The sequence below is a fragment of the Fusarium poae genome, chromosome 1 (genome assembly GCF_019609905.1).
Source record: "Fusarium poae strain DAOMC 252244 chromosome 1, whole genome shotgun sequence".
NCBI lineage: Eukaryota > Fungi > Ascomycota > Sordariomycetes > Hypocreales > Nectriaceae > Fusarium > Fusarium poae.
This window is the reverse complement of record NC_058399.1, coordinates 8,787,987-8,811,297: the sequence shown is the minus strand read 5'-3', so window position 1 is coordinate 8,811,297 and position 23,311 is coordinate 8,787,987. Positions and strand designations below refer to the sequence as shown.

The following is a 23,311-nucleotide window of genomic DNA, read 5'->3' as shown; positions in this document are numbered from 1 at the left end:
CTTGGATAGTTGAAGAGACATATTTGTTGTTGATGTTGATGTTTAGTTTTTACTTTTGAATGTCGTATCCAAGGATGTTTTTATTTTATTTTTTTTTTTTTAAAAAAAAAATAAAAATTGATGATGAGCGACGAGTTGGCAGAACATGTCTATTGGGTAATTAGAACTGTCGCAACCAATAGCTTGCAACAAGCCTTGAATCGCAAGGGATTCTCGATTTAGTCTCAGGTTAATACTAGGATCATATCTGCCTCACCATGATAAAGCACGAGCCTCATGGAGCCAAGCAGGGGTTTCTTTTTAATACTGGCGGGGGGGTATTAGTTAGAAGCCAGAACCTTTTAAAATTTGACATGAAACGAAAACAACCAAAAGGCTGAAGCTGGCTAGTTAATGCTAAAGCTGAATATATTCGAGCGCTGAAACGAGCGCAGACCAGAGTGGATTGTGGGTTGATGCAGGTCACCGATGGCCTGGATATTATGAATAGATCTGATTCTGTGAAGATGGATACATGATGAAATGTTCGAGAATGTAATGGATATAAGTGAGTTTACATTGCTAGCACAAAAACCCATCCAAGAGATGGCCTGAGTATGAGTGAATTTTTGAGTGTGTATCCGTAATTACAAGACCATCATGGGTTAATCTGGATACTTGGGCATCTTGACCAACCTGAGAAGAAGAAGAAAAAAACAGAAGAAGAAGAAAAAGCCAGACCCTGTGTGTCCATCACCACTCCACATAAGCCCACCTTTTCCCACTTGCAGTTGTTTTGCTTGTCTAGATCCAGTGATCATCGCGAAAAAAAAAGGATGCATAATCATGACCCTGGCCATGAGGGAATACACACTGAAAAAAGCAACGCAAAATGAGTCTTATTTTTTCCCCTGTGCAATTTTTATTTTATAAATGACATAAAATACACGCCATGCCGATGAGCATCTCCTCGGCATATCATCATCTCGCTCTGGACATCGGTCATTATTCATCGTATCAAGTTGCTATAAGTGGATTTATGTTGCCGTTATCCGTAGATCAGGTATAGATAGAAGTGAGTGCATAATTATAGAAAAAATCGAAGTAGTAAAAGAGATTGCCGAGATAAAGGCGCTTGTCTTTGGTCATTACGTCTATCATGTTACACCCCCCCCAGAGATGGATGGACCCTTAGAGATTTTGACTACGTATTTGATTTGCTTGGGTGTAAGTAACTATGGGTTCTGATGCAAAATAGCATCTTGATCGGATGGTACATAATACTCTGTAATAGCCTTGGCTGGATTACGTATGTATAATAATTGAGGCGAGGACCCCTAACACACACTGAAGTGAATAAAATAGCAGACTTTACTACATCTGGTTGGTCGAGCCGCGTCACCGAAAGAAGCGAGCCCTGCAACCGTATGGGGTGCTCCTCCGCAGCCTCCGGGGTTTACGTTCAGTTTCTTGAGTGATGAATGAAGATGATGATCGGGAGTGACGGATAGAAAACCTCGGGGCGTACTCTGGCGTTTTCTCTGTCGTTTCCTCGGAGAATGAGCCAGTAGGGCAGATACATTTACTCCAAGACATCCCACTCAGATAGAGATAAAGATATTCCCTGGTCTTCATTCCTATTCCTCTCTATGACAGCATCATCATCACCACGAGAAGTCTGCTAGAGCGCTACTACAACAAACCCTGCCTGGGACGAATACTGGCCCTGTTTAGGTCACCTTAGGTTTTCTCATTCTTGGTACATGGTTGGCGTTTTCTTTGTCTGACTCTAACTCGGCCTCTTGACTCTGACGTTACATACATACCTGATTTGCTGTATGTATTAACTTGATTTATTCCTTGGATTCCTGGTTTTTCTCTGTCTCGTTTGTCTTGATTCCCTCAACCTTGCCTTTCATTTCCTCAGACTGGGTTAAACTAATCTTTTACCGGCCCAGCCCAGTTCAACCCCAGCCTTGTCTGTCACCGACCGTGTTCAGTCTCGCTCTGTCCGGTCTCAAAATTCAGCCCACCAGCCTTGGACAAGTGAACCGTGCTTAATTGGACTGAACCTGAACTGGTCAACCACGGTTGATACCTAACACAACATTTTTCTGCATCTTATTAATACTTATTGTTCTCATCCGCTCCAACCGCCTATAATATTCTATCACTGGAGCAAAGCAAGTGTTTGAAACCCATCGACCAAACAAACAGACGAAAAACAGCGGGAGCGTCCGATTAAATCGACAAGGGTCACTGGGGCCTCAATCTCACTCACTCAGAGCTTTCTTTTCATCGCGTCAGAGGCTACAGTTGACACTAGCCACAAGCGAATCCCTTGAATTTGATGTTTCGGATTTCCATGTTTTAGTATTAAAAAAAGGTACGTATTCCTCATTTCTTGTCTCTCGCTTTGGCTTGAATATTCGCATCCAGTTCGAGAATGTTTACTTTCCTTGTTTTTTTTCTCTTCTTTTTCTTCTTCTTCTTCTTTTTGTTTTTGGATTTGAAGACGACATTGTTTTCTCTTGATCAATGCCCTCTCATTGTCTATCCATCGCTCCACCATTCCTGCTCCATCACCGCTATACGATATGCATATCACTCACTTTCTATCCATTTATAATTCACAATAAGAAAGAAAGAAAGAAAGAAAGAAAGAAAGAAAAAACAAAAAAAAAAAAACAAACCCCTGTCCTTCTGACCCCGGGTCCATAATCCCCTCTGCCCTGTTTCTCCACCAAGTTACCTATATCCATCTCCCCCACTGCGTTTTCACTACGCCTAACCAAACCGGCCACCCTTACTAGCTCAAGGACCCGGCTTTGTGCTTGTGCTTGCTTGTTTGTTTTAGAAGCCTTCTCCATCTCATCTCCAAAAAGGATGAATGCCATGGATGCCAGCGCATAATCCGTTAGGGAATTGATGAGCACTGCTGTTGTTCTGTCCTGTGCCTAGACCTAAGACCCATACCCAAACACAGACCTAGGACATCACCGCCGCGGCACTGCAACACACCGTCTCGTTTGTATTTGCTCGTCTATGCTTTTTTTCTACTAGCCCCTCCCTTCACATCTATTCTAATCCCTTGAGTATCCAATATAACGCCTTTTCTTTGCCCCGGGCTGGGGTCGGTCAGTCACTCTACCTAGTCACGCTCACGCGGGTCAAGTCAACCTCGAAAAGAGCTCTCTCTCATCTATAACCAACCCCATTACCCTCCTCGCTTCACCTTCCCTTCCTTCTTCATTGCTGCTGTTTGTTTTGAGAGCATTTCAGCACGCACTTTCTTAGACTTACATCATCTTGCACACCCACTCATTGGGTTTCAACGTTGCATTCTAAATTAATACTCGCTTTCACGGCTGGACCACACTCGCGCTTCCTTTCTCTTGGCTTTATTGGCCTCGTCATCTTCCACAGCCGTTAACCGTCATGGCAACAGAACAAGACCGTCGTCCCGCTTGGGTTCCTACCCACGACAACATTTATTACCGACCTCGTCTCACAAAGAAAAAGTCTGTTTCTGGACGATTCCCTGCTCCATTAATTGGTCCTCGAAGATCTCGCCCGCAAGCGATCCACATCGTTAGCTACCCTTCTGGTTACGTTCCTAAAGAGCTGCGACCAGAAAGCCAAAACAGAAGCAGACCTCACAGCCCTACGCTCGTTGACGAGCCTCGACCTGCACCTTCACTGCAGCCTCACCCCTCGACAACTGACAACAACAACAACAACAACAACAACAGCAACAGCAACAGCAACAGCAACAGCAACAGCAACAAAAGGCAGACCAAATCTCGCCTAGCAACTCGCCGCAGGGACAAGTTCCTAAGCTCTTTTACTTTGTCCAACACTGAACCTGAATCTATTTCGGGCCCTACAGCTGCCGAAGCGCTATCCAATACTGACCGCTCAACTGGGCAAGGCGCGACTGCCAACACCAATACGACCCAGGCAATTGGCCAGTCTTGCTCACCAGAATCGGACTTGGCCTGCGAAGCGCCTTCCGCGGTTGGCTCGAGATTTAGATTTACTGGGGCAGGTCCATCCGCATCCCCGCCAGCTTATGACGACATAATTCCACGCCCTGTCTCCGGTTCCAGTACTACTGCGCCTGATTCTACATTAGGCTTTGTCGCTACACCCGCTACAACGCCTTTGATCAGTTCCAATCCTGCCGATTGCAACTCAAACTGCAATAGCAATTCCTCTCAATCAGCCGCAAATATGGCGACTGCACGAACTTCGCATCCTTCCCTGCCTCTCTCCAATTCAAACCGAAACAGCTTTATGTCTGCCCGTTCATCAAAATCTGTCGTTACTTCAGTCTCAGAGGTTCCCAAGCCCGTCGCTTCCGGCAGTGGCGTGTCTTGCTCAATTCTACTAGCTGAACCAAACATTTTTCTCTCAGGGTTCGACCATGATGGTCATGGTCACCGTGAAGGCCAGAGTGGTACTGCTTTGTTGCGTGGCAAGCTTCAATTGCGCGTTACAAAAAATGTAAAGATCAAGGCTGTTCAGCTTAAACTTCTTGGTCGCGCCCGTACAGAGTGGCCCGAAGGCATTCCTCCTCTCAAACAAGAAGTGTTCGAGGAGGAGAGTCTGCGCACTCAGGTACTGACTTTCTTTAATGCCATGAACGATGGCTGGGAATCTGACTATGGTAACCAATGCACTTATCGTCTCAAGAGTGGCTCTCCCAATGGCAGCTCTACAAATCTTGTTCGACCCAATGCATCGTCCTCTCTGACCCCGCAACAAAATAATCTTTCTGCCAAAGATATGAAGCGTTTGTCTCTTCAGAGTGTCCAGTCGCGAAGTTTCCAAAAGGGCGACAGCCCGATCGCCTCGGCTACACAAGCCAAGGGTTACAAGGTCTTTTACCCCGGTACATATGATTACACCTTTGAACTACCCATCGATCATCACCAGCTGGAAACAACCAAGCTACAGTATGGATCTGTCAAGTGGGAACTGCAAGCGACCGTCGACCGAGCTGGTGCATTCAAGCCTAACTTGCACGGCACCAAGGAGGTGTCTATTGTTCGCGTGCCTGACCAACTGTCCCTTGAAATGACAGAGCCCATCTCAATCAGCCGTCAGTGGGAAGACCAATTGCATTACGACATTATCATCTCGGGCAAGAGCTTCCCCATTGGCAGCAAGATTCCCATCGCCTTCAAGCTTACACCACTGGCCAAGGTTCAGGTGCACAAGCTCAAGGTTTATGTAACAGAATCCATCGAGTACTGGACAAACGATAAGCGTGTGACCCGCAAGGATCCGGGCCGCAAGATCTTGCTACTCGAAAAGTCTGCTGGCAAGCCCCTCGACTCGTCCTACTCTTCATCCGATATCCGGACCCTCCGTGGCGGAGAGCTCGACCCTGAACAGCGACGACAGGCCCGTGAGGCAGCTGCCAGAAGACGAACACAGGACGCTGCCAGACGGCAAACTACCGCTGAGCCACTGCCCGAACCATCCGCCAACCTTCTCGGTGACCTGGACTTGGGGCTCGAGACCATCTGGGGTTCGACAGAAATCGAAGCCAATGTGCAGATCCCCACCTGCGAGATGATGGCCAAGAATAAGGAGCTACGACTCAACCCCGACTGCAGTTGGAAGAACGTTAATGTGTTCCACTGGATCAAGGTACGACCTCTCAATTGATTGGCGTGAAACAGTAACTAACATTTTCCAGGTCGTTATGCGAATTAGCCGAATTGATCCTGATGACCCCAGTGGCACAAAGCGCCGGCATTTCGAGATCAGCATTGATTCACCTTTCACAGTGCTCAACTGCCGTGCCACCCACGCCAACACCAACCTTCCTGCTTATTCAGGCGCAAACTGCAATGGAGCTACGTTCCAGTCCTCTTGCGGGTGCCCTGATGCTTTCACCGTCCCTACCGATGCTTCTCCCAGCTCTTCGGAGGGTACACTGCCTGGTGTTAACCCTAACAGCACTGACAACCTCCCCGCGCCACCTCAGGCTGCCCATTTGGCCAACGCTGTCAGCGGGCAACAGGAACCTCGACCAATCCACCTCCTCCGAGTTCCTAGCTTCAACCCCCCTGCGTTCGAAGACGATATCGCTCCACCTCCTGCTGCCGAGCTCGTTCATGACGCACCCGAGCCTGTGATGACACCTCCACCGCAGTATGATGTCGTGGTTGGAACTCCTAGTGTAGACGGTATGGCCGACTACTTTGCACGACTAGCCGACGCGGGATATGAGGGCCAAGATGACTCGGAGTCGGATCCGGATGATTCACCCCCAAGGATTCTGGACAGAACTGGCCGTGTCAACGTCGTTAACCCTCGAACTCCTGGTGGCCGGAGAATGCCGAGTCGAAGCTTGGAAATCTCTAGACCCAGCATTCAACTGGATATGAATGCACTCCGTAACCGAGCTGGACGTGCAGTGTGAAGAGCACTGCCTGTCTGCGTTTGGTTATGACCGGATATATTATACCTCACATTAAGACATGCTCGCATGAGCTTGTCAGCGCATACTGACGTCTACGCTGATTACGATGTTTACGTCTATTTCTTTATTTTCATTTGTCAAAAGGTTGTAACAATCAAGCATATGGGCTGCATCTGGCATGTCCGCAATGGACTAGGTCTTGACGGCGTTTTAGTTTGCTACTCGATTTCGCAATGATGGCCAGGCGTTTACAAAGAGGGAAAGGATGGCAAAGCAAGTCGTTTACTTGGGTTCCGTATGGAAGGAGGAAGGGAGGATATACCTTGATCTTGGGAGACATAAATCATGCGCTGGAAGAACGCATACTTACGTACCGATACCACATCGTTTTCTTAACACTACAATATATGCCACCCGTTATGGGTATATCAGTTTGGACCACTTGCATTCGGAAGTGAAGTATACGTAGCTATGATCAAATCGGGGTCCAGACATGATGTTCAGGGTCTTACCATGTGTTGCCGATAACATGATGACCTGAGTCTGTAAGCACTAGTCAAATAGACGTGCTAACCGAGCGGTAAGAATCTCTTGTCATCATCTTGGCAGCCCGAGTTGGCTGTTTTCTACAGAATCAGCGATTCGCGTCACATCGTCCTAAAGCCTTGGAATTAGTGATTTTCCCTTTCCAAGATACGTGATACCCTTTCCGGACATTCCGGTGAAGTATGGCTTGACGTGACACTCTCGACACGGGATCAATCATGGCTGTAAGAGAAGGGGATAATAAAGATGACGGGGCTCCAAAAAGACAGCGCAGGGCTCATAAGAAGTCCCGTCTTGGATGCAAGAACTGCAAGCTGAGGAGCGTAAAGGTGAGTAGGTAGCTTACACACGCCTTTCATCGAAAAGTCACATCTCATAACCACCCAAATCAACACTCGCTAATTCAACTCGTCTCAGTGTGATGAATCCAAACCGTCTTGCAAACGATGTAAAACCTCGGGTTTCATCTGCTCGTTCACGCAAACATGCCCATCATCCTTCCAACTCGCCCACTTCAACGCAGGACCTGTCTTCTCCGCCATAGATAGGTCTCTTGGGCCCATCAATCCTGGCTTCAAAGTTCCTGTCGTGCAGCCTGTGAAGGGAGGCATGGGCGAGATTGTTCTTAATGATTTTGCCCTTAAAACGCTTGAGAGGTTTCGAAAAAGAACAGTTTTCACTGTTGGCACTAAGAGAACGAGGAAAGTTTACAGTGAGGGCGCATTCATGTTGGGATTGGAGGTGAGATGTTGCCGAGTTAATGAAGTACATGACTGATTCACGACAGTATCCTTTTCTTATGCATGTTTTCATCGCCCTTGCCTATCTCCACGACGAGCATCTTAACCCAAACTCAACAAGATCTCACCGCACGCCTCTCGCTTTCCACTGGTATCAAGCCACAGCGCTCTTCCACCGCCGTCTCGCAACCGCCAGCTCGGTCCAGGATCCTTCAACACTTCCCGGTTCCGAGCGCGATGCCCTCTGGACGGCGGGGGCACTCCTAGGCGCTGCTTCTTTCGCTCTTCTCAACGTCCAGAGTGTCGATAATGTCTGGCCCCTCAAGCAGTCTGATCCGTTGGACCTAGATTGGTTGAAGATGAGCGACGGGAAGAAAGTTGTATGGAACCTAGCTGATCCGACTAGACAAGACAGTATCTTCTACGAACTACTCGTAGAGAGAAGCTCCATGCCTGACGGAACCAGGGAAGTTCCTCCTGATGCCCTCCCTGGTATATTCTACAGCGTGTTCAACCTCGACGCTTCATCATCCACCTCAACCAACCCCTATTACACTGCTATATCTCTCCTCGCGCAACTCCTCCCTCGCGAGATAACCGACAATACAGTGGTGCAGTTCCTCAGCTTCCTCATGCAACTGGACCCGCGCTATCGGAAGCTGCTGGAGGAGAAGGATCCCAGAGCTATGGTTCTACTAGCGTGGTGGTATACCAAGGCAGCGGTGCATAGTTCGTGGTGGATACAGAGACGGTCGTTAGTTGAGGGACAGGCGATTTGTGTTTATCTGGAAAGGTATTGTACGCACGTCGAGGGGATTTGTGAGTTAGTTGAGTTTCCGAAGAGGGTTTTTGAGATGTGTCGAAGGAATGGGGTTATGGCCGCACAGGAAAGGAGCAATTTAGTACTGGGGGATTGGGTATATTAGAAGGCGATTCTTGCCAGCTGAAGGATCTGGAGGATAAATAGGACAATTTGACTATCTTGAATTCGTTATATAACACAACAATAGTCATGAATGATGTTTCTGTGACCTTGGATGAAGCTTTACTGATATCACAAGAGTATTTCGCTTTCAGTGTTTGATTATCAACACTTTCTTTAGATACAGTAATTACTAAGACCATCACTGTGTTAAAAGGTCTTTAGCCGCGTGTTTGTACAAAATATGATATACAACGCTACTGAACCTAACGAGAGACCTCTAAATACACCATGAAACAAACAAAGCTAGACTAGGTAATAGTCAATAGTCAAACAAAAAACTCCTCCCTGTCCCCGATATCGTAACTACAAGCATCAAGCCTGGAGCATAGCATAGCCTCCTGGGCATTAGGCTCCGACACTAACCTCGGGGCTAACGGGCTGCTTCTCCTTGTCCTTGTCGCCATCCTTGCTGGGCATCAACGGGTGCTCGGGATCGTAACCGACAGACTTGACTATACCAAGGCCCTTGGTGCGGCCTTCGCGGAAGAGTAGTCTATCGCCTGGGGCAAGATACTCAGGACGTTGAACGAAGCGGAATGCAACCGTTGCACGATCTCCTGTGCGAATGAGCTCTCGATCGATGTCAATTATAGCACATGTCTGAGAAACAGGTCCCACATGGAGCATAGCCTGGTATTTGGTCTTGATGGTAGTGGCATGAGAGAGAATGAGGACTGAAGGAATGTTAGTGCTAGTCGTCTGCCGGTTTTGCATTAGATATTCTTGTCTTGTTACTTACCCTCTGCGATGAATTCGCGATGCACCTTGGGCATCACCTGGCCTTCGACTCTGGGAAGCACCACCATTCCCTTCCTCACATCCTTACGCTTAACCTTCTTGAGAGCAAAAGAGGCAGACTGGCCCGCTGATGCGGCGGGTACTCTTATTCTCTTTCGTTCAATTGACTTAACACCCGTAGGGATGAACTGGCCCAATGAGTCAGGTCCAATAAGGACGTTATCGCCTTCGTGGATCACGCCGGATTTGATGATGCCAGATACGACGGTTCCCGTGAAAGGAACAGAGAAAGTGTCATTGACGTGGAATTCGAATGGCGCATCTGAGTTGTAACGTCCGTGGTGAGGTAGAATATTCAAAAATGTCCTGACCAGATCAAGATTCTCTCCTGTAACATTGGAAACAAGGAACACTGGGCATATTCTCTGACTGACAAACTGCGTGGCCGTGTTGATACACTCCTCGCGCGTCTTGATGAAGGTTGGGATCTTGCGGGCACCGGGACTCTTCATGATCTTTGTGATCTGCGTCAATGTCTGCTCCAAGATGTTTGGTGGACAGATATCAATCTTGGTAACAACAACCATTACAGGGACGTTGAGAGCCAGGGCAATTCCGAGGTGCTCCTTGCTCATACCGATAAGACCATTATTGGCGGCCACCATAAGCAGACAATAATTAGGACTGCTGGAGAGCAAACCGAACACGGTTGTTCTTAGGTACTTCTCGTGACCAGCCAAGTCGGTAAAAGTGATGACCTTTGCGCTGCGCTTGCCGATTTCTTCCCAAGAAAGTTTGCCTATGAAGTATCAGTAAAGCTGTGCCCCCCAAGGTCCAGTAAGACATACGCCCTGGAGTATCTGAGGTAATAACATGACCTGTTGTGTCAAAACCCATGATCTCCATACCAACAGAACTAGTTCGACCAGTCTCAATCTCATGCTTGTGTCGAAAGAGATTAACTCGCGCCTTTCCTCGACCATCATCAAGATCACCCTTGACGAGCACACCTAACATGGAACTCTTGCCAGCATCGACTATGAGAGCGTCAGTAAGAGTCTCTGACATGCTGGTTATCGATGTCGCACAGCTGTGGTGCCAAGGGGGTAACTTACCATTTCCCACTACTGCTATTCTTGTTTCAATAACATCCTCTATTGTGGCAGGGGTTTGCCGTATGAGGACTTTGCCGCTGCAACTCTTGTCTTTGACCAGACCGGCGCTGGTGCTCGCGGCTTCAACATCGCCACCGACATTCTTGGTCAACAAGAGATCGCAATCGGCGCGCACTCTCATTGCTGCTCTTTGTAGTGTCTTGTACGCATGGTTCCATTGATCGAGTGTCAAATTCATTGAGTCGCCATGATTCTCGTATCCGATCTCGAAGACGCATTCGCCAAATCCTTCTTCTAACCGGTCGGACACGAGGTTCTCCAATTGCTTTAGATTCTCATCATCCTCGTCCTCGTCCGACTCAAGAAGAAGTTGTTTAAGAGGAACTCGAGGTGCTGAATCGGCAAGATCGAGATTATCGAACAATTCGTCGAGCTCTTCGTGATGTTCGGCATTTGCGTCGGTGGTTTCGGTAGTTGCAACTGCTGCTGTCTTTGCTGTAGGATACCGTAGGTTCTGCTGCTGCTCTACGTATTCGGCGAAGTCGCTAAGAGCCTATTTGCATATTATGAGCTTCTGGTTCCCATTGTGTTCTTTTGTTGAAGGTGTACTGACAGATTCACCCTTACGCTTCTCATGCGCCAACGGCTTTGTTGTTGACATGTTAACAGCTATGAGGTCATGCGATTGTATGAGTATTTGTCAATGTCGCGAGCATGAGCTTGAGGCCAGAATATATATTAACAATGCCTAACAAATGAGACTTGACAGTCAGTCAGTCAGTCATACGGCGAGAAGTGGCGCAGCTTTTCTTTGGATTATATTTTTTGTTAAAGGAAGAGTCATAGACAATGTTGTAGCATGATTCGCGGGGTGGTTACTCACGACTCCGGGTCAGGACAAGGACAAGGACACCTACAGGCAGGCACTTACGCTACGGCGACTTCCTCCTTATCGATAGAAGCTCCAGCTACTAAGTTGTACCTACCTACCTAGTACCTAAGTAAGGTATTGCGCACGGATCTCGAACGGTACGGATACTAAGGTAACTTGGAGCAAGACCGCTTCATTCTTTATGGCTGGTATTAATAAAATATTAAATCCCACTGCCAATTGCGACGAGAAAACACAAGTCTTAAAATCTGTCAAGACCTGACACATGTTACTTCCAGTCAGTACAAAGCCCTACAAAATCAAAGGCTGCTGTGCCGCATTTCGGCGCGGTGATGGCATCTGGGCGTTTCAAGCCACATTCATCTATCGGGGCTATCCAAACAGAATCAGAGTCAGAGTTACCAGGGGATACATTCTTACATCAGTCGTTGTTTCTGTGAACACGATACCCAGTTTTGATTCACTAGGCTATCTTTATCAAGGTGGGTAGCACTGTTTATTGGCATCAATAATCTTTTTTGCTATTAATGGCTAATCTAAACCTTGAGCTGGGTCTGTCTAGTCTTAAGTCGTTTGTTCTAAAAGGGAACTCCAGGTGAGATCAAGACAACACTGTCACCTACCTCACAGTCAGAACTTAGGTCACAGATCATATCAGCTAAAACTTACCTCTCACAAACAGCATCTCAGATTTCCGGCTGATGGTCTAAGTTTCGGTCAGACACGATGAATTCTGCTGAAGACGTTCCACATACCTTGAGCTCATCATCATCCTCATCCTCATCGACAGTGTAGATAGTCTCCTCAACCTCTCCTAGTACCAGATTGCAATGGCTGTCATAAGCCTATCTCGCAGTTAGCATCAATTGTTTTCCATAGATCAAATCTTCAACTAACATGTAGCTTTCCCTTGAGTTCTCGGTCTCCTCGAAGTTTGACAAAGACGACCTCGTTGAGAAGAAGTCGGACAAGGTCGAGAGGCTCCGACACATGATGGGGTTCTTCTCCAGTGTCAGCCATCTTTTTATATGAAAGCAGTCGTTTAGAAGTGAGGTCGGACTCGGTGTGCGAGTGAGTGTGGTGGTGAGCTGAGCTGGATGCCGAATCTGAGCACCAGGTTTCAGTGGGAAAATGCGGGTTGGCAAGCTTGGGAAATCTTCGGGGGAATTGTTGATATTATGCAACAAGCCATGTTGGATAGAGGGATGTATCTATCCCGTACTTTACCCCGTACTTATGTATTTATCCGGGAACGGCTCTGGCTGAACTTTCCCAAATTGGGGTTACACGACAGCATAACGCCCCTCGCGTGAGTGAGGAGGTGCAGAGTTGCTCCTGAGGCTTTTCATTTCCAGTCATCCTTAGACATTCCTTTTCGTTTTTCTTCTGTGTTGTAGCGTTTGCTGCTTCTAATTTATGATTCAACGCCATGCTCTGGCGACAATCCCTCCGAAGAACAAGGCCCTGTCTCGGCCATCCATCGACAACTCCACTCGCTATCGCGCTACCGATCTACGGCCCACCGCTAGGAGCTGTACGACCCGCTGCTGTGGGTCGACAGCGATGGTTAGCATCAGTATCGTCTGTAGAACCAACTACAACTCTGAATCCGGTCGCTGAATCCTATACACAGTCGGATAGGCATTTGGACGGGCTTCTACGAGCTATACGATGTAAAGAACCCGAAAATGTCTTCCCAGCATTTCACGCATGGGTCATGTTGTTGGCCAACAACGACTCGGCCGCTCATCAACAGATGCGCACACTCCCCGTGAACGTCCTTTCTGCGGTTATTCGAGCGCTAGATCCCATTCGAAATCCACAAATTGATATTGCTCATGGTCTTAACATTTCTCTCGGTCAGATTCAGTTCACCAATGCTTGTAATCTGGTCGACGAATTCGGTGTGCGCCGTCATCATGTCTTTGTCCTCGAGGCCATGAAGCTCCTACTAGAAGCTCGTCGCAATGCCGGACGTGAGCTTGTGCTGGCTGACTACGAAGTGTTCATTCGATGTGCTGGTGCTGCTAGCGACATCGCGGCTGCCGTCTTCTTCTTTGGTGCCATCAGAAAACATGGTTTAGCTCTCAAGCGCACGACGACAACTTGGACCGAGTTTCTCAAGGCTCGCTATCAGATGAACCCCGCATATTACCAGTTCGATCGCCAACGAGTTCTTCTGAAGGCTCGCGATTCATATAGAGTCACTTTCAGGACAAGTTTAAGAAATGTCAAGCGCGTCGAGTCTCTACGGCACAGTATGAATGCCCTCAAAGAACTTCCCTTCAACCGCCAAAGACACCGGCTGTGGGCAGATAACTTCTTGTGGCAGAGACAGAAGATGGGTTTCCAAAGCTATTTTGCGCATTTCCGCCGCTCCAGAGCTATGGGTGTCTTGCTAAACGAGGAGTTGTTGTGTAACATTCTTATTGGCCTGGGCCGCAGTGGTTCACTCACGCATATACGGGGTATTGTCCTAAAGAAGGGACTTGGAATTGGCCTTCTTGAGGACAAAGAGACAGGTATTTTCTCCATAATCGGTCGAAAGAGATACCGGCCTGGTAACCCGAGAGCTCCTACCGAGCGTTTCCTTAACGCCATGGTCGAAGCATTTGGGTGCATGTCTCGCATTCGTCTTTGTCTCGATCTGATCATACATACATCAAATGTCTACCACATCCCAATACCACATGAGACGTGGAACAACCTTTTCAACTGGGCCTACGTCTGCTCGACCAAGTCAAATCAAGCTCAACGAAGAATGCTAGAAAGCTTTCCCCGTTCTGCGTTGGTAGATGCCCAGCTTGTTACTAAAGTCTGGGAGACCATGACCTCCAAGCCTTACTATGTCATACCTACTTTTGAGAGTTATATCGCTCGTATCAAAGTGCTTATATTTCTAGGCAGATTTGGCAAAGCAAGGGACATGATTCGCGACCATGCCATAACGCATTACCGCCGCCTTGAGAATGAGCATCAGCAGGTTGTATTCGATGAGGTCCTCCAAGAAGTTACTCATGTAAGCCATCGACGCCTTACAATCGAAACCCAGAAGGAGCATGCCTGGTATGCGATTCAAGAATGTGTTCACCGTTTCCTCAGCGAAGTTACGAACAACGCCAAGCGACGTAAAACCAAATACTTGCACACTGTCCTACCCAACATCATCTTGGAGTTTAGTGAGTTCATCAACGAACAGATACGCTATCGTACCAATCAAGGATATGTGTGTCTCGAACGCAGTATGCAGCCGCGTCGCTTCGGGTGGGTCGAGAAGAAACGCCAGACATTGCCTCAGCTCAAGGGCGGCTTGGAAACCCAGATGCTGGTAATAGATGGCAAGATTGACGACGCGGAAACATTCGAAGATCGCCTTGAGAACTGGCCCAGGGACAAGGTCATCAATGTACGACAGTGGAAACGTGTACCTAACCCAAGGCCTCGTGCCAAGGGTGCACCGCCTGAGTCGACAGATGTGAATGCAAGAGAGTGGTGGAAGACCTTGGCGGGGGAGCTAATGAGGTAGAACTTGTGACTTGTGGATCTAGACTAGACCATTATCTAGATGTTTTGTTTCGTACATGCAGAGTAGAATTCAGTGTATCTTGAGAAGCAGATAGTTCATCACGAATGATTTTCAAGGGGGGGTTTTCTTCTTTCGCAACCATTGCATACCTAACACCTTTCAAGCTGCTATTCATAGTGGGTATCTAAATTTCACCGTCCTTCTCCTTGGCTCTTGTCCCAGCCGCGGTTTAACTGACGTACATCAAAGGTTACAATACAATGTATGCAAAACTGACTCAACCCTTCCTTGTCTTTTTCCTGTTACCCTTCTTGTACTGTGATCCATTCCATTTTGAGGCTTGATTTGTTACACGTCTCCACCGAAGAGATACCCAAGCGTGAGTTCAAAAAAAAAAAAAAAAAAAAAAAAAGGGAAATAAACTGTATAAGCGATGTAGCGGAACCAGCCCGCCTAAATCATGATGCGGCTTCAGCAAGGACGCTCAAAAGACTCACTGCTGCACCTCCAATGCCAACCGCACCGAGAGCTTCGCCCCATTTCTTTCTCCCTTGGGGGCGGTCTTCTCTCCTTGTACCTCTTCTATCACGATCGCGGTCTCTGTCGCGGTCTCTATCTCTTTCTCTGTCGCGATCACGGTCACGGTCGCGATCTCTTTCACGATGATAGCGCTTGCCACCATCATAGTAGTAGTCACCGTGCTTGTCGCTACGTGAGTGTCGATCCCCACCATCAGAATACCTTCGCGAGCGTCGGGATGACCTAGACGGGCTCGGTCGTCTGCGATCACGGTGATCATCGCGGTGGTCATGGTTGCGATCGCGGTGTCGGTCATCTCTATAAGAGCGAGGACTTCGGCCATCTACCTCGTATGGTTCTGGATCGAAATGAACTCGGTTTTCGTTCTTGTTCTTCAAGATTGGCTTCGGGAGAGTAGTGCTGGAAGGGGACGTCTTGCTCTTTGTGGGGGGGTTGACGATGACTGGGTAGCTCTTTGTGCCTTTCTCTGAAGACTTGTCATCTTCATCGTCTGTGACATCGCTTTCTTCAAAGACCCCACTGTCATCATCGTCATCCTCTCTGCTGCTCTTCGAGTCTCTACGCTCAGAGTAGTGATCATGCCTACGAGACGGCGGATCACGTCGCAATCGTGCAGCACGGCATGCTGCACTTTGACGGGCATACTCCTCAATCTGCTCTCGGGTCAAAATACCCAAGACTGCAACATAGTCAGGACGTGCCTCGTATCGCACACCAGCCCGTTCAAGGACCTCGGGGCTGACACGCTCTCGTCTAATTCTAGTCCATTGAGCATCAGGTGGGATCTCGTTGCCCCACCGGTCTGGGGCTAGCCGAGGAGCACTGCTCCGTGGGCTGCTACCATAAGATGGTGGACCGCTATTCAAATGATGAGGCATAGGGGGCATAGAGCGTGGAGAGACCCCGTAGTGGTGAGCAGTTGGTGAACTGGACATCTCTGGAGCACCCGACAGGCTATTGGATGGAAGATGTCTGAGCTCAGGAGCCAGACTGTACTGGTCGTTTGGCTGAATACTCATGCTTGCCATTCGAGAATTGAGTTTGTCCATGCTGAGCAAGTCCTGGGTTGATACGAGTGCCATAGAATAGTCCGACTCGCTATCGCCATCTTTTGGCGATTGAGACATTACGTCTCGAGGGGGGTCACTGTTTGATCTGCGTCGACCGCCAGTGAGGATAACAGGCGGGTAATTTTCGTAGGGGCTACCATTGTCTTCTCTCGGCGAAGAAGGCTGGGATCGTGCTTCTTGCTCTAGGAGACCTCTGACAGAAGGGTAGTTTCCGCCGTTCTGGTTCTGAACGGACTCGAGCTCACGAATATATGCTCGCAGAACATCCTGATACTGTGTTAATCGTAACGATCTACAAACAATCATCGTCAATGACTCCCCGTACCTTGTGTTTACGTAGCACTTGAGGTGAAAACCCTCGATCCTCAAGCTCGATCTTGAACTCGCGCCACAAGCCATCCTCGTCTTCGGTAAAACTACCCTCGTTGCGATTCCGGAATAGTTTGGTGGCGATTTCGTCAACAACATCCTTGATTCTCTCTAGACCCTCTTGGCCTTCGACAACTCTGGTGGGTCTGTTCTCGGCATGCAGCTGAACGGTGTCCAGAAACAAGTCAACGCTGTATTTCTCGTCGTCAAGTTTCTGTTTCATTTCAAATAATTTGTTATCCCGTAGACGTTCGTCCTCGGCCATGATAGCGCGACCGTCTCCGTATCTGTCCAGAAGCGTTTCGAGTTCGGCGAGAGCAAAGTCGCAATTTTCGATGTGAATTAAAAGTTTGCGGGCGTAAAGTGACGTAGATGAGGCATCAGCGTTGTTCAAGAGAGAGTCTTGATCAGCAACTTCGATACGCAGATGTCGTAGAACTCGATGAAGGTTGCGAACGGCGTCAGCGACGCCGGTAAATGGAAGTCCTGACTGTTTGGCGCGGAGATAGAGATTTCGAGCAAGGGCATCGACAGCGTCGATGTGTTGGACGGTTGAGCCGCCGCTCATGGCTGGTGTTTTTAGGCTCAGAAGAGCCTCGATATTGTTATTAAGCTAGATGTATAAGTTGCTTGTAGTATAGTTTGTAGGACAGTGGTAAGATGCGAGTGGCCGTTCCTTATAAGTGTTCGATTATAAGCAAGGTCAGTATAGACTAGTGGCTTTGCTGGCGTTCGTTTCTATAGAACGAACGTTGGAGTTATAAGTTGGGTGCCAAGTGGAGAGGTTGTAACAAATTCAAGATTGATTTATGACGAGAAGAAAAGGGTAAGGAAAGCGGAAGGGTTGGGCGGGTAGAAGGGAGGGATCTGGTTATGTTATCAAGTGCAGTCCAGTGAAAGGTTGGGGAGGTACGAAGACGTATAGGAAATAAGAGGCACGCGGACGAGGCAGAGGAAAGAACGAACACCATCGGTCATGGAATGGAATGAGATGGATGGAAGGAAGTGGGTGTGTAAATTTTATTTAGGTAGAACGTGGTTGGTAGGTAAGGTTGGGTAGGTACTGCGGGCATGTGGTTAAAATTGTTTCCATCAATGCTCGGAGGGGTCACCATACCATACCGAACTCGGGCATGCTTATATTACCTGGTAGAGAGTACGGATACATGATAGTGGGCGGACAACTATTGCTTGTACATGTCACTCGACATTTTTACTCGTGTGATGATGATTTCACTTTTCTCGTGCCTCAGACCCCATGCGTTGTCGGTCTCGAAAAGAAAAGGAAAACATTGCCTCAGGGTTCTTTTGCTGCTGTACGTCCTATTTCCGGGGACGAACTCAGTACCTGTGGGGAAACGTTAGGTTCCTTGTCTTGTCTTGGGTCCTGGGTCTAGTGACGTAGGTAGCCGCTGTTAACTACCTAGCAGCCTTACATCATCGTCCATAGCTCTACATACAGCCCTGTCAGGGATATGTTGCATGGTTCGCAACTGGAATTTAATACTTGTTACAATTGCTTATGATCTTCCTTTACTTTGTGTCTCTCTGCACTTCAACTCCTTCCTCCGGGTCTGTGTTGATTGGCCTTTGCGTACAGAGTACAGCAATACGAAAGAAAGAAAAAAAAACCGTTTCTTTCTGCCGTATTCTACTTTGTCTGTTAGCTTCTCGCTGCGCCACCCGCACGGCAACGGGGCGCTGCGTGGGGCATTCTTTAATTTAGCGGCATCAAGAAAAGGCGTCCCTTGTCAGAAAGAACAAGATCAGGATGATGACTTTTAGTCTATTGTAGGGGTCCTTTATCCCGGGGAAGAGGAATTCCAATGTTTCAGCTTTTATCTACTCCTGTCTATCATTCCATCACCAGCTACCATATTGAGGCACAGCTTAATTGATTGCGTTGCCGTTGCTCACTCACAGATCGAGAACCAACCTCTTGGGGTGAGAAGGCAAACAAATACTTGATTTACTCGATACATCACTTGTCTCCTCTTCTCTCACCTCGCGCTCGTGCTCGGCCTCGTGTTACTCGTGTTACTCGTGTTACTCGTGTTACTCGTGTTACTCGTGTTACTCGTGTTACTAGTGTCCAAGTCAAAAGAAGTCCTGACTTGGCTCGGCTTAAGTCGCTTCGCTGGTGCCCCATTTGTCATTTTCTTCGTTATCTTCTAGAACATGACTCCTGAGGTTATTAACTTTCGCAATGGGCTCCTCATTTGCCTCTAGTCTATGGCTCACCAAAACGACGCCGTCTTTTTCTTTTCAATAAGTACAGTATATTCATTCTTGCACTGTATCTACTCCCGTACCTTTTACACTCTAACTACACCCGAGCAAACCGAAACTGATCTGCAATGCAGGGCTTTCTTGCTGTCGCTGTCACTTTCCATCTCTTTCTCTGTTCCATGTATTTTCTATGTCATGTACAGCATCCTTGCTTGCATGTTCTCCTCTCCACTGCCCTTGAACCCAACCTCGGGTTACTGCAGCCCCCGTCTCTCAAGCCTCGTTGTTTTGTCTGGAAGCTCGGCTTCGTGCATTAGCTACCAGCACTTGCATACCGGCAAGTCTTCCGCGACAGCTTTGACCATTATGCAGGCTGTGCTCGTAAAAACATACTATGTATCAGATAGAAGAGTCTGGAGTAGCAGGCCAACATGCTCCTCCGCCCCGACACTAATAAGTCGTACTTTGTTCACTGTCATTGAGGCTCTGCACTGTACAGCCTATACTTTCGGGATTTGACAATGAGTCACCATGGTAAAATATCAATACGTCACTATCCGATGAGACCAATAGAAGATTATGCAACAACTAGTCTACCACGTATGTGTAGATAGACTTGGCTACCTACCTAGGCAGGCATGTGTTATACTGCCCGGGCATGTAACCACAGCACAGGCCTGAATAGCGGGCAGATTGCCTCCTCTAGTGCCATGTTACTCGGTGTACCGTGATAGGGTATTTGGCAGCGTGGCTCGTCGCAATGTTCCGAGACCTTGAGACGGATCCGTCTGTCGTGTATCAAATCTGCGGTTGCCTTTTATCTCTGCTTTTTAACGAATTACAATCGCATTATATGTTACGCAGAAGCAGTCCCTTGCAAGCTCAGTCGCACAGTTATCTGTGACGTCTACCTATTGGGCCATCCATTATTTTGAAACGCCTTTATTTTTCTTTGTAACATCATACATAACATTTGATGATGAGCTGACATTATCGCTGTAAATAAACGACATCGTTGATAAACAAAATACTCATCGACATGTGATCTTGATTAACACGCCCGGCCCCCCCCCCCCTCTTCTCTCTGGCATGCGCCGTGTGTAGCCGATCTCTCTTGCTTTTGATACTGCCTTACGTCCTTTTGAAGCTTCACCACCACTGCCGGGCGTTAGTTCGCCTCCATTCTTCCAATCACCTCAATTGCCAAGCCCGATGACTAGTCTCGCTGGTGCTAAATCAAATACCACAACTTTCAGCCGCATGCCATGTGGTGTCGCAAACCAACAGCGTGCTTACATACAGGCTGCGAGTAGCGCAAATCTTCCAGTTGCCTTACGGGAAAACTCTCTTTTCTCCGAGTTTCAAATTGCCAGTTTTTCTAACGAGTATGCCTCCACCTTCTGACTGATCAGGTGTCCTGTCTCTCGCGTGCTGCGCTGCACCACTTCTCCGCCCGACACCACCTTGCTCTTGGTTGGAAGCTGCTTCGTCTTGAGTCCCAGCGGAAGTAATCGAGACTCTGGACCCTCTAGTTGCATGGAGACTGGTTTGCCTGTGTTCCATTTGGCTCGGCCTGCGCCGCCCTTCTGGGCAGCTTGTCCATACCGGACTGCCTCACTAAGGTAACCGTTGATAGTCACAACCTCTTCGATACCTTCGAGGGCAACACCCACCTCGTTATGCAACGACGTCAGTAGATCGCCAGCCTCAGAATTGTCGCCTGAGATGGCGTCGTTCAACAGCCATCCTCCGGCGCCAACAGCGTCAATGCACCGACCGAGGAGGTCCGAGATCAAAGCGATCACACCATCCGGGGGCGGGTCGTTACCGTCGAGATCAAAACTGCTTGAGTCGAGATACAGTGATGTCCATGCACCCCGAACGAGTTCCACTCGGAGTGTGTGAATGAGGGACAAAATATCATGCGTCTTGAGCGTAGCCCGCATTGCTTTGATTGTAGCCAGTGCCGGTAGACGCCATAGTTTAGCGAAAGCCAGTGTGAGTCCTCGCGAACGGCTACTGCTGTCGTCTCCAAGATAGTATTCAGTAATGGCAATGTCCCGTTCGAGATCGTCGAGGTCCATATCGTAGTTATCGGTGCCATCGTGCGCCTCGTTCGTCAAAAGCTTGCTGCTAGCTGGCTTCTTTGAATCGATGATGAGATCAAGACTAATCATCAAAGCTCGGATGGCAAGCAGCAGCTCCAGCTCGCCGAGTGGAGTAGCCTGGAGATAGTTCAGCATCAACGTTGTTGATGGATCAGCATCGGCCAAGCTTGTCAATAGATCTTCAACAAGAGCTTTGTTGTCTAGAGCTTCTACATCAAGCTCGTCTCGGAAAGCAGCCTTCAAGTTCGAAAGAGTCAGGTGTCCAGCAACGACGAGGTAGGATATAACATTGGTATCAGGTAGAATCAGTTGCAGCTTGGGTCGTGACTCGGAAGTTTCAGTCATGGAGAGAGAAAAGGTGCGCCCGATGGCATAAAGTACCCAACGCCTGTCAACGACAGCGTATGATGATCCTCCCGTAAGCCACTCCCACTCGGGAAGCTCTTGGGAGTCCTTGTCTTCCTTGCCGTCTGCGATAGATCGAAGACCGACATGGAAGCGGCTGCGTAGCAACTGCTCCCATTCTCCAAGATCACCCTTTGAGAGATGTCTATCGGCCGTCTCCAGTTCTTTGCGGAGTTTGGCCATGTACTTTTCAGTCATTGAGCCAGGAACGTACTTAGAAAACTCTGCTGCAAGCTTGTCTGATTTGACCTTCTTTGCAGGGATCTCGGTGGCAGTTCCGCGACCGATAGAATCGATGAGAAGTCCCTGCTTCCGTCGTTTCCCGTGGCTCTTGGGGGGCTCGATCTGGATTGACACAAGCACGTTGTCTACGAGAGCAACCATCAATTCCTGGCTTCTCAAATAACTAATGAATTGGCATGACTGAGGTTTTTCTCCCTCGGAGAATACCTCGGACAAATCAAGGGGTGCATTAGCATGAATTGAGCGGTACTGGTGGTTGTAAAGGCTGATAGACTCGAGCGAACAAGATAGAACGAAAGGTCGGGACAAACGAGCGAACGAGACTGCGTTCTCTGTCTGGACCACCGACTTCAACTTTGGGACAGGTGTGGTCAAATCGTAAATGCTTAGGGAACCCTCTTGCAACTGCATCAGCAAGGCTGCTTGCACATCAACTTCGTAGGTGGACTTATCGGTGCCACGAGGCGATGGGGTTCCGATGGGGGCAATTTCGAGGGGCGATAGCTTCTGTATATCCAGAGTAGTTGAGGGAGCACCCGAGGATACAGCAAGGACGACCGAGTGTCGGCTCTCCTGACCTTGACTCAGGGTTCTCAACACAAGCGCCACCAACTCGGGCTCGGAACTGGGTGTCTTGGGCAACGCGCTGAAAACTTCTGGCTTATCCTTGAAAATTCCTTCGCGGAACTCAGCAAGTGTGCCTGATGTGATGTAATCCACTTCGAAGCTTTCGATCTGGGTTGCGATGGCGTCCTGCACGGCTGATTTTGAAGACGAAGTCCACTGGATCGAAAGAGTCTCGGAGGAGAGCGAAACAAACTCTCCACCCCGGCTTACGGCAATCACGTCGCCGACGTTTTCATTTTCGGACACACTGGAAGCGCAAGCGATATATTGAATAGGCGAGGTCTTGAGAACGGGGGAGGCAATCGTGGTAGAGGTAGTCTTGCCATCTTGGCTAACGACATCCTTGAAGAGTGTGATCTTCTGGCCAGTAGAGTCGCGAGTAGAAATATATGTGTACCGTGAAACATCGTTGGTGCCCGATCGTCGGATTCTAACAGAGTAAGGAGCGCAGGTGAATGATTCTTGAGGTGGGATAGGATACGAAGTGATCAGACTGGATGCTGGAACCTATATGATGTTAGTGATGTTGCACACCGAATCCCAGTACATTAACATACATCGTAAATGCTGGCAGTTTCTCCGTCCACGCCAACAATCAGTTCTGTCCTCTTCTTCTTCTTTTGGCCATCGCGCAAGCCATAGACCTCTCGCGCAACAATGCGACCCTCGGTATGATCCAAGGGTCGAGGAAGAGTCGCCAGCACAAAAGGCTTGTGTATTCTGTACTCGGAAGCCATGGCGACTACGGTATTACGATGCTGAG

At 48.4% G+C, this 23,311-nt stretch overlaps 7 protein-coding genes across 7 annotated transcripts; 3 read left to right on the top strand and 4 right to left on the bottom strand.

Moving 5' to 3' along the window:
- Window positions 1–3,417: 3,417 nt before the first annotated feature.
- FPOAC1_002877 (uncharacterized protein) lies at window positions 3,418–6,415 on the top strand (the record flags this gene model as incomplete). Its single annotated transcript, XM_044847451.1, has 2 exons — window positions 3,418–5,637; window positions 5,687–6,415. 2 exons carry the CDS (start codon window positions 3,418–3,420, stop codon window positions 6,413–6,415), a joined length of 2,949 nt encoding a protein of 982 aa, XP_044713367.1.
- A 764-nt stretch (window positions 6,416–7,179) lies between these two features.
- Window positions 7,180–8,533, top strand: FPOAC1_002876 (uncharacterized protein; the record flags this gene model as incomplete). The annotated part of the gene is made up of 4 exons (XM_044847450.1): window positions 7,180–7,290; window positions 7,379–7,702; window positions 7,749–8,430; window positions 8,526–8,533. The coding sequence occupies 4 exons, from the start codon at window positions 7,180–7,182 to the stop codon at window positions 8,531–8,533; spliced, it is 1,125 nt and encodes a 374-aa protein (XP_044713366.1).
- Window positions 8,534–9,031: 498 nt separating this feature from the next.
- Window positions 9,032–11,200, bottom strand: FPOAC1_002875 (uncharacterized protein; the record flags this gene model as incomplete). Its single annotated transcript, XM_044847449.1, has 5 exons — window positions 9,032–9,360; window positions 9,426–10,223; window positions 10,273–10,461; window positions 10,540–11,092; window positions 11,153–11,200. 5 exons carry the CDS (start codon window positions 11,198–11,200, stop codon window positions 9,032–9,034), a joined length of 1,917 nt encoding a protein of 638 aa, XP_044713365.1.
- An 809-nt stretch (window positions 11,201–12,009) lies between these two features.
- LSM3 (U4/U6-U5 snRNP complex subunit lsm3) lies at window positions 12,010–12,451 on the bottom strand (the record flags this gene model as incomplete). The annotated part of the gene is made up of 4 exons (XM_044847448.1): window positions 12,010–12,050; window positions 12,101–12,137; window positions 12,187–12,276; window positions 12,329–12,451. The coding sequence occupies 4 exons, from the start codon at window positions 12,449–12,451 to the stop codon at window positions 12,010–12,012; spliced, it is 291 nt and encodes a 96-aa protein (XP_044713364.1).
- A 409-nt stretch (window positions 12,452–12,860) lies between these two features.
- Window positions 12,861–14,957, top strand: FPOAC1_002873 (uncharacterized protein; the record flags this gene model as incomplete). The annotated part of the gene is made up of 1 exon (XM_044847447.1): window positions 12,861–14,957. One exon carries the CDS (start codon window positions 12,861–12,863, stop codon window positions 14,955–14,957), a length of 2,097 nt encoding a protein of 698 aa, XP_044713363.1.
- A 458-nt stretch (window positions 14,958–15,415) lies between these two features.
- On the bottom strand, window positions 15,416–17,504 carry FPOAC1_002872 (uncharacterized protein; the record flags this gene model as incomplete). Its single annotated transcript, XM_044847446.1, has 2 exons — window positions 15,416–16,834; window positions 16,893–17,504. The coding sequence occupies 2 exons, from the start codon at window positions 17,502–17,504 to the stop codon at window positions 15,416–15,418; spliced, it is 2,031 nt and encodes a 676-aa protein (XP_044713362.1).
- Window positions 17,505–20,526: 3,022 nt separating this feature from the next.
- FPOAC1_002871 (uncharacterized protein) lies at window positions 20,527–23,285 on the bottom strand (the record flags this gene model as incomplete). The annotated part of the gene is made up of 2 exons (XM_044847445.1): window positions 20,527–23,055; window positions 23,106–23,285. 2 exons carry the CDS (start codon window positions 23,283–23,285, stop codon window positions 20,527–20,529), a joined length of 2,709 nt encoding a protein of 902 aa, XP_044713361.1.
- Between the last annotated feature and the right edge of the window lie 26 nt (window positions 23,286–23,311).